The following is a 15,334-nucleotide window of genomic DNA, read 5'->3' as shown; positions in this document are numbered from 1 at the left end:
CTGAGCTTGGTGGTTTTCTTGCAGACATTCCATTACAGAAGTAGGTTACATCATCAGGGCTAGAAGGGAGTGGGGTTTGAGATGGAGGAGGAGGAGGAGGAGGAGGAGGAGGAGGAGAAGGAGGAGGAGGAGGACTGTAGTGTCCTTGGTAGTCTTAGAGCTTGGTTGTTTTCTAGCAGACATTTCATTACCCAACTAGGTTACATCATCAGGGCTAGAAGGGAGTGGGGGGGGAGGAGAGGAGGAGGAGGAGGAGGAGGAGGAGGAGGAGGAGGAGGAGGAGGAGGAGGAGGAGGAGGAGGACTGTAGTGTCCTTGGTAGTCTTAGAGCTTGGTTGTTTTCTAGCAGACATTTCATTACCCAACTAGGTAACATCATCAGGGCTAGAAGGGAGTGAGATTTGCTTTTTTTGTGCATACAGTATACAAGGAGCTTGCCTTGTCAGTGTTGGTGGGAATGTCCTCAGTGCTTCCTTGATTAGGAGGAAAAGCACAACAACACACAAGCACACACAAACATACTATACAGGGAATTACATGGGGAATTCTGGGAGTTGAAGTCCACAGGTCTTCAAGTCGCCAAGTTTGGAAACCCCCGATCTACGTCAAGTCAAGGACTACCCGTCCTCTGATCTAGGAGAGCCAGATGTTGTGATTGTCTCCCAGGCTTAAAAAAAAAAAAAGAAATCCACTGTAATCATCCTGCTGGGACAGCAGCTTCCCAGACGTTTGTTGGCTACCCAAGAGCTCCTGAATCGCTCCTGAAATTAAATTATGGGTTTCCTTGCAGAACCAGGAAGCTCAAGTCCTGAAGCAGCTTGCAGAGAAGCGGGAACACGAGCGGGAAGTGCTACACAAGGCTCTGGAAGAGAACAACAACTTCAGCCGGCTGGCTGAAGAGAAGCTCAACTACAAGATGGAGCTCAGCAAGGAGATCCGCGAAGCTCACCTAGCTGCCTTGAGGGAGAGACTCCGCGAAAAGGTAAACGCGCCGACAAATCCCAGCAGGACAGGCCTTTTGGCCTTAAGCTGCCCCTGTCGTGAGGGCTGCGGGTAAAGACAAAATATTAGATCACAGCAATATGTGCAAGAGACGCTGAGCTTGTCGATCCGAAAGGTTGGCAGTTTGGCGGTTCGAATCCCTAGCGCCGCATCACGGAGGGAGCTCCCATTCCTTGTCCCAATGGCTTCTGCCAACCTAGCGGTTCGAAAGCATGTAAAAAAATGCAAGTAGGAAAATAGGGACCCCTTTGGTGGGAAGGGAAGAGCATTCCGTGCGCCTTCGAAGGCGTTTAGTCATGCCGGCCACATGACCACGGAGACGTCTTCGGACAGCGCTGGCTCTTCGGCTTTGTAACGGAGATGGGGCAGCGCCCCCTAGAGCCGGAAACGACTAGCACGGATTTGTGAGGGGAACCTTTACCGTTATATGTGCCTCAGTGGCACAGTGGTTAGAGTGCAGTACTGCAGGCTACTGTTGACTGCCGGCTGCCTGCAACTGGGCAGTTCAAATCTCACCAGGCTCAAGGTTGACTCCGCCTTCCATCTTTCTGAGGTTGGTAAAATGAGGTCCCAGGTTGTTGAGGGTGATAGGCTGACTCTATCAACTGCTTAGAGAAGACTGTAAAGCACTGTAAAGCGGTATATAAGTCTAAGTGCTATTGCTAATATGTAACTGTCAATATGGACGCCAACTGGGGCCGTGGGTAGGACACACCTGGTGGGGGAAAGTGCCCTGGAATGAACCCAAGATCTTAACCATTAAAGGAGAATATTTGTAGCTCAGAGGGGTCCTTGGTGCTCTCTGAGCTTGGCTGTTTTCTTGCAGCCATTTCATTACCCAACTACTAGCACTGATGATGTTACCTAGTTTGGGAAATGAAATGTCTGCAAGAAAACGACCAAGCTCAGAGAGCACCAAGGACCCCTCTCTTCTCAATTATACCCAACACGCTTTGTTGAATTTGAACTTTTCAGATGCGTGGACTTCAACTTCAACTTGGGAAGTTCTGGGAGTTGAAGTCCACAAATCATAAAAGTGCCCGTTTTTGAGAGAAAAAAAATGCTCTAAGATGAAGAGGAGGCATGTTTCCTGACCTCTCTGCCTCTCCCAACTTTCCATCCACAGTCCCATGGGAGTAGAGGCAGTCCTCAACTTACAGTAGTTCATTTAATGACTGTTTGAAGTTACTGAAAAAAGGGACTTAGGACCGTTTTTCACTGTTACGACCAGGAGTGGGATTCTACCAGTTTGCACCTATTCACTGGAACCGGTTGTTAACATTCTAAGCAGTTCGGAGAACCGGTTGTTAGAAGAAATTACTGGGCTAATCCTGTAAGGAAGGCAGGAAGGAAACATTCTGGTGTTGCTTACAGAAACTGCCTCTCCGTTAAGCCTTATTACATTATTGGCAGGACTAGACTTCCTGTCTCGGGAACTTCTCTGGAGTTTTTTCCCCACTCCTTTGCTGGTACTTTGCTTGCGTGGAGTGACCATTCCAAGTTACAATGGCACTGAAAAAAATGACTTATGACCATTTTTCACACTTACGACTGTTGCAGCATCCCCACAGTCATGAGAGGCCAGGAGAGGAGAAGTGTGCCTCGATGTGAGTGTTATTGAGTTGGCCACACCCAGCCAATAATATGACCACCAAGCCATGTCCACCCAGTCACATGACCACCAAGCCACGCCTACCACCAAAGCCATGCCCACAGAACCGGTTGTTAAAAAATTTGAATACCACCCCTGCTTATGACCATGGCAGCATCTCCATGGTCAGGTGATCAAAATTCAGACTTTTGGCAACTGACTCATATTTTTGACAGTTGCAGTGTCCCAGTGTCACATGATCCCCTTTTGCGACCTTTCGACAGGCAAAGTCAATGGGGAAGCCAGGTTCACTTAACAGCCGTGTTACTGCGATGACCCGGGGCATGACACAAAAATAACAAAGTCACAAAAGTAGAATAAATTCCCTTTAATGCCTCCAACTTGGCTCCAATGTCCAATTATCCTCGACTGGATAACAAACTCTTCAAAAAACAGTCTACAAAGGACAGAAATGCAGTCCGAACCCAAAGTAAAGATAATTAGAAATAAAAAAAACCAACACAAACCACACTGAAGTAATTAACGTGGCAGGCCAGGATGATAAATTGCAGACTTTCGAAGAATAACGCAGCACCCACGGTTGGGAGGATGCCAAAACCCAGATAAGACATGACAAACAAAGATAAAGCACGCTTTGCTTCCAGAAAGGTGCTGTGCACAAACACCCTTTATTATCCTGTTCTCCCAGCTGCAGCTAATGAAGGGAATCAGGGCCCTTTTCTCCCCCATAAGCCACTTTGCTCCCTTCTCCGTTCCTCCCTGCATGCCCTAGAATGAAGAAGGGGTGGACCTGGGTCTTCCTCTGAATGCCCAGCCGGACTGTGCCCTTCCCCAGTTTCCTCCACAGCCACCGGAGCCACACTCCCACTCCCTGTCAGCTGCTCAATCTCCCCCTCAGAATCCAACTCCAACAAGGGCATGACAGTTACAGACTTAACTGCGGTGATTCACTTAACAACTGTAGCAAGGAAAATAGGGCAAAACTCGCTTAACAGCTGACTCGCTTAGCAACAGAAATGTTGGGCTCAGCTGTGGTCGTAAGTCGAGGACTACCTGTAATGTGTGTGAAGATGGGCGATCCTGCCACCGAGGTGTTTATCCCTGCAAACTCCTGTGCTGCGTTTCACACACCTATTATCACTTCCATCTTTTTCAGGAACTGCACGCAGCCGAAGTGCGCCGAAACAAGGAACAACGGGAAGAGATTTCTGGATAAGTGGCTTTTCTACACAGCTAACACCTGCTTCCTAATAACTAACCCACCGATCCCAACTTCTTTTTTAATTTTAATTTTTTAATTTTGTCTAGACAGGGCAACGTCTGTTTTCTCAGTTTTCTTTTCCTTTCCCCCGCCTTTCCCTCTCCCCCAACGCGCTCCGGTGTACAAGCTCCATGTCTTTCTCCTCTCTGTATCTTTTAACATGGAGGTTCATAGAGACCTCCCAGCCGACTCGCCATTTGTCGAACCTTGAAATAATAGCATCCATCAAATCCGCTTTTTTTTTTTTCCTTTGAGCTGTTCGGAACAACCAAACGCAAACCATTTAATGCACAAGAACGAAGAGGAAAAACTTCGCTAGGTGTTTGGCTGCGTTGCGAAAGGCTGCCTCTCTATGAACCCCCATCGATCTGATTATTCTCCAACCCTAACTCCCCTAATTCATCCCTCTCCTACCCCTCCAGCCAAGGAGACTGATAAAAAGAGGACTCTTCCTCTGCCAAGGCCTATCTCACACACACACACTCTATGCTGAAGGAAAACATCTTGAGTTAAGTGCACGCTGCAAATGGGAAAAGCAACTTTCTGTTTGCAAACAAGGGGGAACGGAAGGGTACGCACACATCCGAACCCCCGTTTGTGGTGGGTTTTTCCTCCTCCGTCCCGGAGGTTTGCCTGGGAGGGGAAAATTTAAAAAAATACCTTACGAGGTCCCTGCTTTCTTGGTGAGGAAAGTTACAACTGGATAGTTGATGGGTTCGATTAAGAGACACCTTTTTTGCTTCCTTGATTGATTTACAGGAAAGGGAGAATCATTTCAAGAGGACGTTAAAAAAAAAAAAACACAACCCAAAGAGCAGGCAGGAAACGTTGCCCTATCCAACCTCAAACCCTTTTAGACTGAATGGTGTGATCCAGATTTTTGTGGGAATAGGGGGTGGCATAGAGGCTGACTGTAAACTGCTTAGATAGGGCTGTAAAGCACCGTGAAGTGGTATATAAGTCTAGGCCTAATGGCTATTTTCCAAAGTCTCTCTCTCTCCCCGCAAGGTTTAAGGACCGCGGGACAGCAGAGTCATTGGATGTGATGTGTGGTCATTGGCATTGCACAGCAGGAAAGGGGCTTGGTTAGAAAGTGGCCAGCGGGGTTTCGGGCTAAACATTGTTCCCTGGAGATGTTAAGCTAATTTTTCTCTGAAGAGGGGAAAGGGTCTCGTTTGAAACTCCACTTTGCCTCGCCCGGCCCTACTAGCTATATTTTCAAAGAGGATGGATTGAGTTTCCCTCAAGCATTTCCAGTGTGAAAAGTCCTTTTGCCTGAGGAATTTGTGACCATCAGAAAGAAAGATCCGCAGAAAGAGGGGTAGAAATAGAGTCAAGATCGCGTCAAGTGTTGGTACCACTTTGTAACGCCTGGGGGAGACCCCGTCATTTTGTGTTGTAGGAGGCTCACTGTAGCAAAAGATATAAGAATGGGATAACGTCGGTCTCAGTTAAGTGGGGGCGGGGGGGCTGCCTCAAAGTAAGGATTGAGAAGCATAAAGAAAACGGGTGAAGTTTGCAGCATTAACAGAACGCTAAAGGCAGCAAGTATCGAAAGTAGAGTGTTTTATGAGTAATTTTGAACCATTGAAAAAGTCGGTAAGAGCTGATCATTCCTTTATTATTATTATTTTTCCAAACTGGATCAGGTAAATCCCCAATTTAGAATGGCAAAATATATCAATCAGGTGTGACTGTTACTCTTATTCCACCACCACCCCCGCCATTTTCAGCTCATCTTTCAGTTTGCAGCATACTTATAAGAACAATAAGAATAATAAACACCAAGAGAATAAAAGGCTTATTTAAATTGCAAGGAAAGCGCCCGGGAAAAAACAACAGATGGTCGTCCCACCTTTGCCAGATCCAAAATGTCTGGTATGGATATAGGTCTTAGGAAGGCAGGCTGTTTAGGTGTGCAGAAGTTTCTAGTCCCCATGGTGGATGTTTAATGTAGTCAAAGCAACAGATCAAATATAAGAATGACTGTTTTTTCCAATGGATCTTTGCAGGGCCCCGACATTTTAACCCAAATATAAAGAGGATTTTTTTTGCACTGGTTTTTCCAAGGGGTTGTCATTGTGTTGGGTGAAATGGGAGAGTTCTAGTATTAATTTGATATTCTGGCAAGTTGGACTCTGAGTCATGTTGGCAAATTGGTCAACCTGGGCTGTTGAATGGCTGTGAGATTAGAACTCTTTGGTTAGCGAATTATGCTGTGGGGATGGTAATAATATCAGTGTTTTTCAACCTTGGGCACTTTAAGACAGGTGGACTTAAACTCCCAGAATTCCCCAGCCAGCATGGCTGGCTGGGGAATTCTGGGAGTTGACATCCATTTGTCTTAAAACAACCAAGGTTCGGAAACACTGATAATATGTTGGTTCACATCACTGTCATTAACACCACCACCATCACCCGGGGGAAAGAAATCCGTTCTGAGATGTAATTTAATACAGGTTATCCTCTTGGATCAGACCAGGTTTCATCTTAGTTCAGCATTATCTTTCTCCTAGGTGTTCACAAGGAAATGGAGCCTGAAATTCTCCCCTTGTTGGCTCCTTTGCAATTGGTATTTGGAGGCAGGTGACTTCTAGCCTGGAGATTAGACAGTCCTCAAGACCAGAGGCTGTGGCTGCTTCATCACTGGAGGTTTTTAAGAAGAGACTGGACAGCTGTTTGTTGAGAATGGTATGGGGTCACCTGCTTGAGCAGGGGGGTTGGATTAGAAGGTCCCTTCAAACTCTGTTATTCTGTGCCTCTTGATAGACTACTTCTCCATTATATTGTTTTCCATTCTCTTTAAAAGACATCCAAGTTAGTGGCCACCTCTATATCTTTTCATAATTCAACAGATTTTTTTAGGCACTGCGGTTGGCAAAAGGCAGCTTGTTTTTCCTTTTCCTGACCTTTTGTTTAAATAATTAGAAGTAATTCCCGTGGAGCTCAAATATTACTTCATTTGATTAGGGTTAATATGTAATACTGTGTAGAGTTCTTCTGTAATCCATAGGTTGCAGTCTCAGTTTTCCCAAGTCTACAAATCAGGTTTCATTTTCTAAGCCAAATGATTTTGGGAAGGCAGGAACCAAGCTCTACGTGTCTGCAAAAGTACCACCTTTCAGTGCCCTTGCTCAGAAGAGAGACAAGAAAAAGAAAGAAAGAAAGAAAGAAAGAAAGAAAGAAAGAAAGAAAGAAAGAAAGAAAGAAAGAAAGAAAGAAAGAAAGAAAGGGAGGGAGGGAGGGAGGGAGGGAGGGAGGGAAGGAAGGAAGGAAGGAAGGAAGGAACTTCTATAGAAAAATATAATTCCCTGTCATTAGACATAAAAAAAGAAAAACAAAATAATATGTAATTCCCATGCATAGTTTCTTGGCATTAGTCAAAGGAAGGAAGGAAGGAAGGAAGGAAGGAAGGAAGGAAGGAAGGAAGGAAGGAAGGAAGGAAGGAAGGAAGGAAGGATGGAAAGAAGGAAGGAAGGAAGGAAGGAAGGACTTCTAAACAAAAACTAATTTTCACACCTTTCTTAGCATTAATAGAAGGAAGGAAGGAAGGAAGGAAGGAAGGAAGGAAGGAAGGAAGGAAGGAAGGAAGGGAGGAGAGAGAGATAGGAAAAAGAGAAAGAAAGAAAGAAAAAGAAAGAAAGAAAGAGAAAGAAAGAAAGAGACTTCTAAACAAAAACTATAATTCTTATGCCTACTTTGTTAACATGTCGAAAGAAAGAAAAAAATATGCTTCCCTATTGTTATTCGTCATAAAGGAAAACTAAACAAAACGTAATTCCCATGCATATTTTCTTAGCATTAGCTAAAATATAGAAAGAAGGAAAGAAGCGAGGGAGGAGGGAGGGGGCCAGGAGAGAGAGAGAGATAGAAAAGAAAGAAAAAGACTAACAGAAAAAATATAATTCCCTACAGTCATCGATTATAAAGAAAAACTAATGTAATTCCCCTGCATTTTCTTAGCATTAGCAGGCAGGAAGTAAGGAAGGAAGGAAGGAAGGAAGGAAGGAAGGAAGGAAGGAAGGAAGGAAGGAAGGGACTTCTAAACAAAAACTATAAATCTTACACCTTTTCCATGTTATTCCCATACGTATTTTCTTAGCATTAGCCAGAAGGAAGGAAGGAAGGAAGGAAGGAAGGAAGGAAGGAAGGAAGGAAGGAGAGAGGAAAGAAAGAATTTATGGTACCAGCTTCCTGAAGAGAAGAAAAAAGGCCAAGATAGATTTTGATATTGCTGTGCTAAACTCAATTACTGGTTAGACTTATGCTGGTGACATTTTGTACCACCACTCCAAATTTCTGTGATTTATGCTTTTCTTCCTTGTAAATAACCAATGCAAATCCAACATTAGTGTTTTTGGTCTTGAGAGCCTGTATAACGCAAATAGTATCAACGCAGCATCCAAACCCCAGCTTTGGAGGACTTTTGTGGTAGGGTTCAAACTGTTCCAGCTACAACTCTTTTGCCTACCACTGTTAGAAATACTAAGGTAGACGGAGGTCTCCAAACGTGGCAACTTTTAAGATTTGTGGACTTTAACTCCCAGAATTCCTCAGCCAGCCAGGTAGATGAATCGGGGCTGAATTGCAGTGAGGCATCTTCCTGTATTCTTTCGCAGTTTTTCCAGGGAAAAGGCAAGAGGAGAAACCCATATTTTCCAAGCCATAGACAGATTCCTGGCATCCATAAATCTTCTAGGCTTCCAATTGCACAAAATAATGTTGTTTAGCTTGGATGCCAACAACTCAAAAGGATTCAAAAAAATCCAAAGTTAGTACGTAAGGAGGTTGTAATATTGCAAGTCTGTGGCCAACATCATTGATGTAACTAAAATTGTCTTGAACCCTTAAGAAACAAAATGAAAGTTATGGTCAAATGCTCAAGTAGAAAAACCCGTTACTTTCTTTCCAGTTTCAAATCTTTGGGTGACATGGCTGTCCTTTTCATCTTCTGTCTGGGGATGATGTCGAGAAAATATTCCTGCTTCCACGAGGGTTGGCTTCATTTCTGAGGCAGTTCTCAACAATACAAACAGTAACAAAGGGGACTCTTTTGTAGCTTTTACTAATGGAGTCCAATGCCCTCCCCCCAAAGAATTGTATCCGATGATTTACTTCCCGCAAGTTCCAACAGGATTTCCCTGTGGCATCAAATGGTACCCAATTCCTTAATATATTGTTGTGAAGGGTGGCTGATATTTCTTTAGCTATTTATTGATCTCTAAAAATTATCGGTGGCCCGATAGCAGCAACTCTCAGGGCGAGATACACTAAATGTAGCTAAAAATATTTTTAGGATTTTTTTTTTTTTTTTGAAAAGCCAAGGAACAGAGGTGTTGATATTGTACTGCCTGCCCGAAAGGCCATGCTTATCACTTCTGTGACCGTCTCTTCAAAGTAGCAGGTTCAACGAAGATTTTGCACTGTAATATCCTCTCCCCAATAAACTGATCCCAATTGATAAAATAAAGAAATGCCAAAGTATCACTGATCCACTATGACCATGTTTGACCTATATTGGCCATAGATACCGAAACAGCCAAAGTATCTATCTATCTATCTATCTATCTATCTATCTATCTATCTATCTATCTATCTATCTATCTATCTATCTATCTATCTATCCATCCATCCAATCTACCCACCTGCCTACCCACCTGCCTATCTATCTATCTATCTATCTATCCATCCATCCATCCATCCATCCATCCATCCATCCATCCATCCAATCTACCCATCTGCCTACCCACCTGCCTATCTATCTATCTATCTATCTATCTATCTATCCATCCATCCATCCATCCATCCATCCATCAATCCATCCATCCAATCTATCTATGCTACCCACCTATCTATCTATCTATCTATCTATCTATCTATCTATCTATCTATCTATCTATCTATCTATCTATCTATCTTATCTATCTCTCTGCCTTCCTGCCTGCCTGCCTGCCTGCCTGCCTACCTACCTACCTACCTACCTATCTATCAATCTATCTATCTATGTCAGACCTGCCCCAGCTAGGTCCCTAGGAAAGAAAGACTCTCGACTCCATTTGATTGAAGTGATAGGTTCTTTTTTATTACGGATTAGTGATTGCAAGAAAAGCAAAGCTAGAACTGAAGTTCCTGCACAAAGCATTACATAATTCACCCTTCTCCACGCCCTCCCCCCTTGACTGGTCTGTCTTCATCTAGTGGCGGTGCCACATAGGTGTTTTGGTAACAGCTTGGATGTTTGGTGCCACTTGGTGCAGTTCGCATTCTTTTTCCAGGCTCTGCAGCCTTGAAGACTGGAATAGGCCGGTTCTCGTAACTCTGGCTTATATCAAGCCTGTCACCCTCCCCCCCTCCCCCCCCCACTCATCTCTACATGCCAATTGCCTACTTCCTCCTCCCCCACTTGCCCTAACAATTTATGACAGGATGCCAGTAAATTGTTATGTCAGGTCAGGAAAGCTTCATGAGTTGACACGCTAAGCTGAAGATGGCAGATTGATCCATCCATCGATCAATCGATCGATCGATCCATCTATCCATCCATCCATCTATCTTTGAGTTATTTATTGAATTAGATGCTGACCTGACTTTGGAATGCTAAATTATATGCCAATGCCAACTTCTTGAATAGCATATGTGTGTATTCCCTTTGGGTAACTAATACTTGATACTAGTCTGGGGCATTTCCACATTTTGTTTGGTTCTAAGTTCTCCTGGATCTGTAAAGCTCTCTTGTCTTTACAGCCTCTGGTTTGATCTCTGTTGTGGCTTTCCAGGCACCAGATATAGACGGTATGTGGGAAAGATCTTGGGAGACAGGACAAAGAGATGCTGTCTGGGGAACAGTCAGATAAGAGACAGCTGACAGGACAAAGAGATGCTGTCTAGGGAACAGTCAGATAAGAGACAGCTGAGCCCTCCGCTGCATAGCAGGCAGAGAAAGAGAATCAAGAAGGGATCCTTCCCAGCTTCTCCTGCTGTAAAAGAGATGGTGGAAGAATTGTACTTTCAGACTTGCAATAATTCTGTTAATGTAGCTTTGCAATAAACCATCTGGTTGTGATTCCCGTCTGGCCCCCTTGGTAAGACTGACACCAGGGTATGGCGTTTCAAGAACCGCATTGCCATTTTGTAAATTCTAGTGATGTAAATTCTAGTGACTTTGGCAATGCTTGCGAATTCTTGGCCTTCTCTAGATTCCGTGCCTTTGTGACGGGGCAAAAATTCTTACCTTTAGAATAGGGGTCTCCAAATGTGGCAACTTTAAGACTTGGGGAGTTCAATTCCCCCAAGAATTCTGGGAGTTGAAGCCCCCAAGTCTTAAAATGGCCACATTTGGAATTCAGAAATGGAGTGAACATCTTTCAAAAAAGGTTGCTTGGGAGCATGCTGATGACGGGTGAGGGAAATTTAGGTACGTCTCATGAAGAGAACATTTACACAGCCACATCAGAGTTTTTGTTCTTCTCATGGATAGAATAGGTGGATAATATATATATATATATATATAGTTTGCTGTCCAAAACTGAAATGGCCTCAGGGACTGATTGGCAAGGAGTGAAGTATGGAATCATGAAAAGAACATTGAAGAAACCTTTGAAGAAAAAAGAGGGCAATTCCCACAGATGTGGCCTATAGGAAAGGTAAAACACACAGGCAAATTAGTTAGCTAGACAAAGGTGAATATTCCATCCACTGAACCGATCAAGGAAGACAAACAAACAGTTGGAAGTCAAGTTGCACTGGTTTACTTTCCCCAATATATAAAATATCCAGCCTGGCATTCATAAAAGAAGTCCTGAGCAAGTATTTTATCTTCATGGACAAAGAAAAGGGCCATGATGCTGCAAAGAATTTTTAGTTAGCTTAGAAAAAAGAGAAGAGCCATTGACAGGGTCAGTCAGGGTCAAGACATACTGCACAATATGCCTGGGAACAGGATAGAAGAACTGGGTTCAAAAGGTTCCAGTTGACCAATCAATTCTAGAAACAATCATTGGTGAAAGTACTGGCCTATAAAGCAGAATTGTTTTAGCTGCATTTGATATATTTAAAATGCTTAAATAGAGTTAAATAAATTCTAAGGGAAAATAGAGTTGCCTGTAAAAGTCATCATCCAGGTGGAAACAGTGAAATGTCTGCAGGATAATGATGATAGTCTTAGTTGGTGTGATGCTGTGAGCTTGTGTGGTGTGTAATTCGGATTTGCTGTAAATTTAGGTTTTAGTATTCTAACAATTGATGTTTTTGTTTAAATGTTGACAACAATCAGAAATACTGCTACTCAGGAGTCCAAGCAAAATGGTGAGCATTCCTGCTTGTAGTTGTTCATTTGAGGTCAGGAAAGTAGTAAATTAGACAGAAAATTGAAAGCTAGCTCTCAAGTAAGACGAGAGACTGAACTGAATATTGCTGTGGAAAGAAAAAAATAGCTGTTTGCTTCACATTTTAAGGAACGTTCATTTAATCAAAACCCACAATTGGGGACATTTTGGTAATGTTTGAATTGTGATGGCAGAACCCCATCGTAAGAAAATTGAAACCACACTGCTAATATTGGTTAATGTTCATTATAGTTGATTTTTAATGTTGACTTTCTACGTCTTAGTGTGTTGCACAAATTTATTTGTTTACTTAGAGAATTTATACAGCCTCCCACTTATTTTTAGTGCCTCTAGATGGCTTATAAAAATAACGCAAACTGTTTGATTGGTTTAGAGTAGGGCTACCAGTTGTGAATGTCAAAAATCCAGCCAACCGCTAAGTAGTAGCAAAGTGTCTCTTATTATCACCTAGGTGATATCTTTTCTGTGCCACAATTGCTGGCTGCCAGCCAGAGAAATAGGGATCTGGAGGCCTGCCATAGTCCAGTGATGGGCAAAACTTTTTGAGTCTTTTAGCTAGTATCTTAAGACAGTAAGTGTGGTCCATGGGTTTAGCACAGGTCAAGGCCAAGAATCCAATAAGCAAGTGACAAACCCAGGATAAAAGAAAGGAGACACACAGTAAGGTGGAATCCACAGCAAGAGTTGGCGTAAAAAGTTGGTTTTCAGTCTCTGCGCATAGGGAGCAAGGCCAATAAATCCACCCTGCAGAAGTAGGTGCTCCAGCACTGGAGGTTTTTGGACAATCATTTGTCTGGCATGGTACAGGGTTTCCTGCTTGAGCAGGGGGTTGGACTAGAAGACCTCCAAGGTCCCTTCCAACTCTGTTATTCTCCACCCCATACAGAGCTGTGGCAATGGATTCTCCAGCAGTTTGTTTCTTGGCATGTTTCTCAGTTCTAAGGAGTTTTATCACCAGGTGGTTGGACCTGAGGGTCTTGAGAAGGGGTCAGTGAGGGCAGGCAAGGGGTCCTGTGGGCTTGCTGGATCTGTCTCATGGGTCTGGGGTGTCACCAGTAGTGGAATCACCCACACCAGGTCTAGTGTCTCTAGATGTCCCAGCTTCACTTCATCCCGTCTTCATTGATATGGGTATGTCAGCCAGTTCAGATGGTTAACCAGACAGCAACAAACTTAGCAGCTGTAGTTTGCACAATGTGGGAAGCCTGGTTGTGGGTTTGTGCAATGTCCCTTTAGCATGTTGTGCAAACTCATCTCCTTTCATTAGCATGGCATTCGGTGCCCTTTGCAATTCCAGAAAACGAATGAGTTCAGTGAGTTGGTTAAGCAGGTTTGTGAAAGTAGCCAAAGAATGGGAAAAATCTGGAGGAACATTTGAAAAGGGGATTCAACAGCAGGTGAGGCAGAAAATGGAACCATCTCTTGGAAGGAAGGAAGGAAGGAAGGAAGGAAGGAAGGAAGGAAGGAAGGAAGGAAGGAAGGAAGGAAGGAAGGAAGGAAGGAAGGAGAAAGGCTAAGTGAGGTATTTTTGAAAGCCTTCACTCCAGCTAACCTCCTAGAAAAACAGAGGAGCTAATCTGGTTCCTAGGATATCAGGGCAAGTTGCCGTTTTTAATGGCAGTATTAAAATGGAGCTTTCTCGTCTTCCTAATTCCACACGATATGTGGAGGCATTGATGTGCAAAATTAGGGGAAAAGATGTAGAGCCCAGATTAATGTATGACTCTTCCAAGATAGGCCTTGTGGAGTTCAATGGGACTGAGTGTAAGATTACAGGCTAAGGGGATAGACTTATATGCCTCTGCTTTTGCTACTCAATAGCTGTTCACTAAAGGGAGAATTGGCCCAACTGAAAGATACATTTAAATGTGTTTGTATTGGATGTGTTTGTGCTGTTGGAGCTAATGTTGTGCGCACACAGAAGTCACAATATCATATTTCAATCAAATCAGAAACAAGGATGGGTGGATTAGCCTTCAGCGTCCTTCTCCTACCTAATCACTTTGAAACACACTAGTTTGGACCAATATTTCTCAACCTTGGCAATTTTAAATGCGAGCGGACTTCAACTCCCAGAATTCCCCAACCGGTGGGAATTCTGGGAGTTGAAGTCTGCATGTCTTAAAAGCCGACAAAGTTGAGAAATGGCTCCCAATGTCTCTGCCAATTGGGCTTCCTTGTCCAAAACATCTGATGGCTATCAGGTTGCAGAAAGATCTCTTTGGCAGTCAATGAATTCTGCCATGTAGTGTTTAGGTACAGAGAATGACATTCATTCATTTGTCTTAATTTCCAAGTGCTTCTAAACTAGAAAGCGTATGCCAGGAAAAATTAGCTGAAAACACACTGAAGTTTTCAAGTAAATACTAGAGGCATTTTATTGGATAGGCTTTTTCATCAGTCAGCAGAACCCCTTGTGTAAATAAAATTATTTTAGGAGAATAGCTGGGTATAATAAAAAGGTCCAGAAATAAGTCCAGCATCAATGTTTGTGTGTGTGTGCGTGTGTCAAAGAAAACAAGCTTTTCCATGATAAGGTATAATGGGTGCAAATAAGCACAAATCAAGCATAGGAAAAGACTCAAATGGAAAATCTATTTGAAATGATGTTTTTTTAAAAATCTGAACACACAAACCAAGTTAAATTTACATTCCATCCAAAGTCCATTACTATATTTGCTGCATTATACACGGATTTTACACTAATAGCCATTTTATATTAATAACCAATTCATCTTGGTTATTTATTCCTTATGGAGCCCCAGATTATTATTTGTGAAAAACAGAAAAGTCTCAGTAATGTTGAGAAAGCCAAGATTAAAAAACAAACACAATCCCTTTACTTTGGAAGATTATGTACAAAATCATTATAACCAATATATAAAAATTAGATATTTGCTAAAATTACTTTATGCGTGAGAGAGAAAGTGAATAAGAAGGCCTGGGAACTGAAAAATTTGGGAGCTATTCTGTCTCTGTATCTTAATTACTGACATCTGTTCTTTGTATGGAAGTAAAAAACTGGAAGTTAGTTATAAATCTTCTTGGCATTATTAAGCCCCACCCAAAGGTAACAATACTCTTTGTCTTGTGTTGATGGGCTACATCTCATACC

At 43.0% G+C, this 15,334-nt stretch overlaps 1 protein-coding gene and 1 long non-coding RNA gene across 2 annotated transcripts in view; one reads left to right on the top strand and one right to left on the bottom strand.

The window, feature by feature from the left end:
• The window catches only part of STMN3 (stathmin 3), a 38,285-nt gene extending 34,235 nt beyond the window's left edge, over positions 1–4,050 (top strand). The window contains exons 4-5 of the mRNA XM_087928863.1: positions 790–981; positions 3,770–4,050. Coding sequence (XP_087784989.1) covers positions 790–981; positions 3,770–3,829 — 252 coding nt within the window. The 3' untranslated portion in view covers positions 3,830–4,050. The remainder of the gene's footprint in view (positions 1–789; positions 982–3,769) is intronic.
• A 5,095-nt stretch (positions 4,051–9,145) lies between these two features.
• Positions 9,146–10,201, bottom strand: LOC148125994 (uncharacterized). The gene is made up of 2 exons (XR_015742668.1): positions 9,856–10,201; positions 9,146–9,466 (listed from the first exon to the last, which is right to left on the bottom strand). It is a non-coding gene; the product is annotated as an uncharacterized LOC148125994 (long non-coding RNA).
• Between the last annotated feature and the right edge of the window lie 5,133 nt (positions 10,202–15,334).

Source organism: Pseudonaja textilis, chromosome 3, assembly GCF_049901715.1.
Source record: "Pseudonaja textilis isolate UNSWEBS1 chromosome 3, rPseTex1.2, whole genome shotgun sequence".
Classification (NCBI taxonomy): domain Eukaryota; kingdom Metazoa; phylum Chordata; class Lepidosauria; order Squamata; family Elapidae; genus Pseudonaja; species Pseudonaja textilis.
This window is presented reverse-complemented; position numbering and strand designations above follow the sequence as displayed.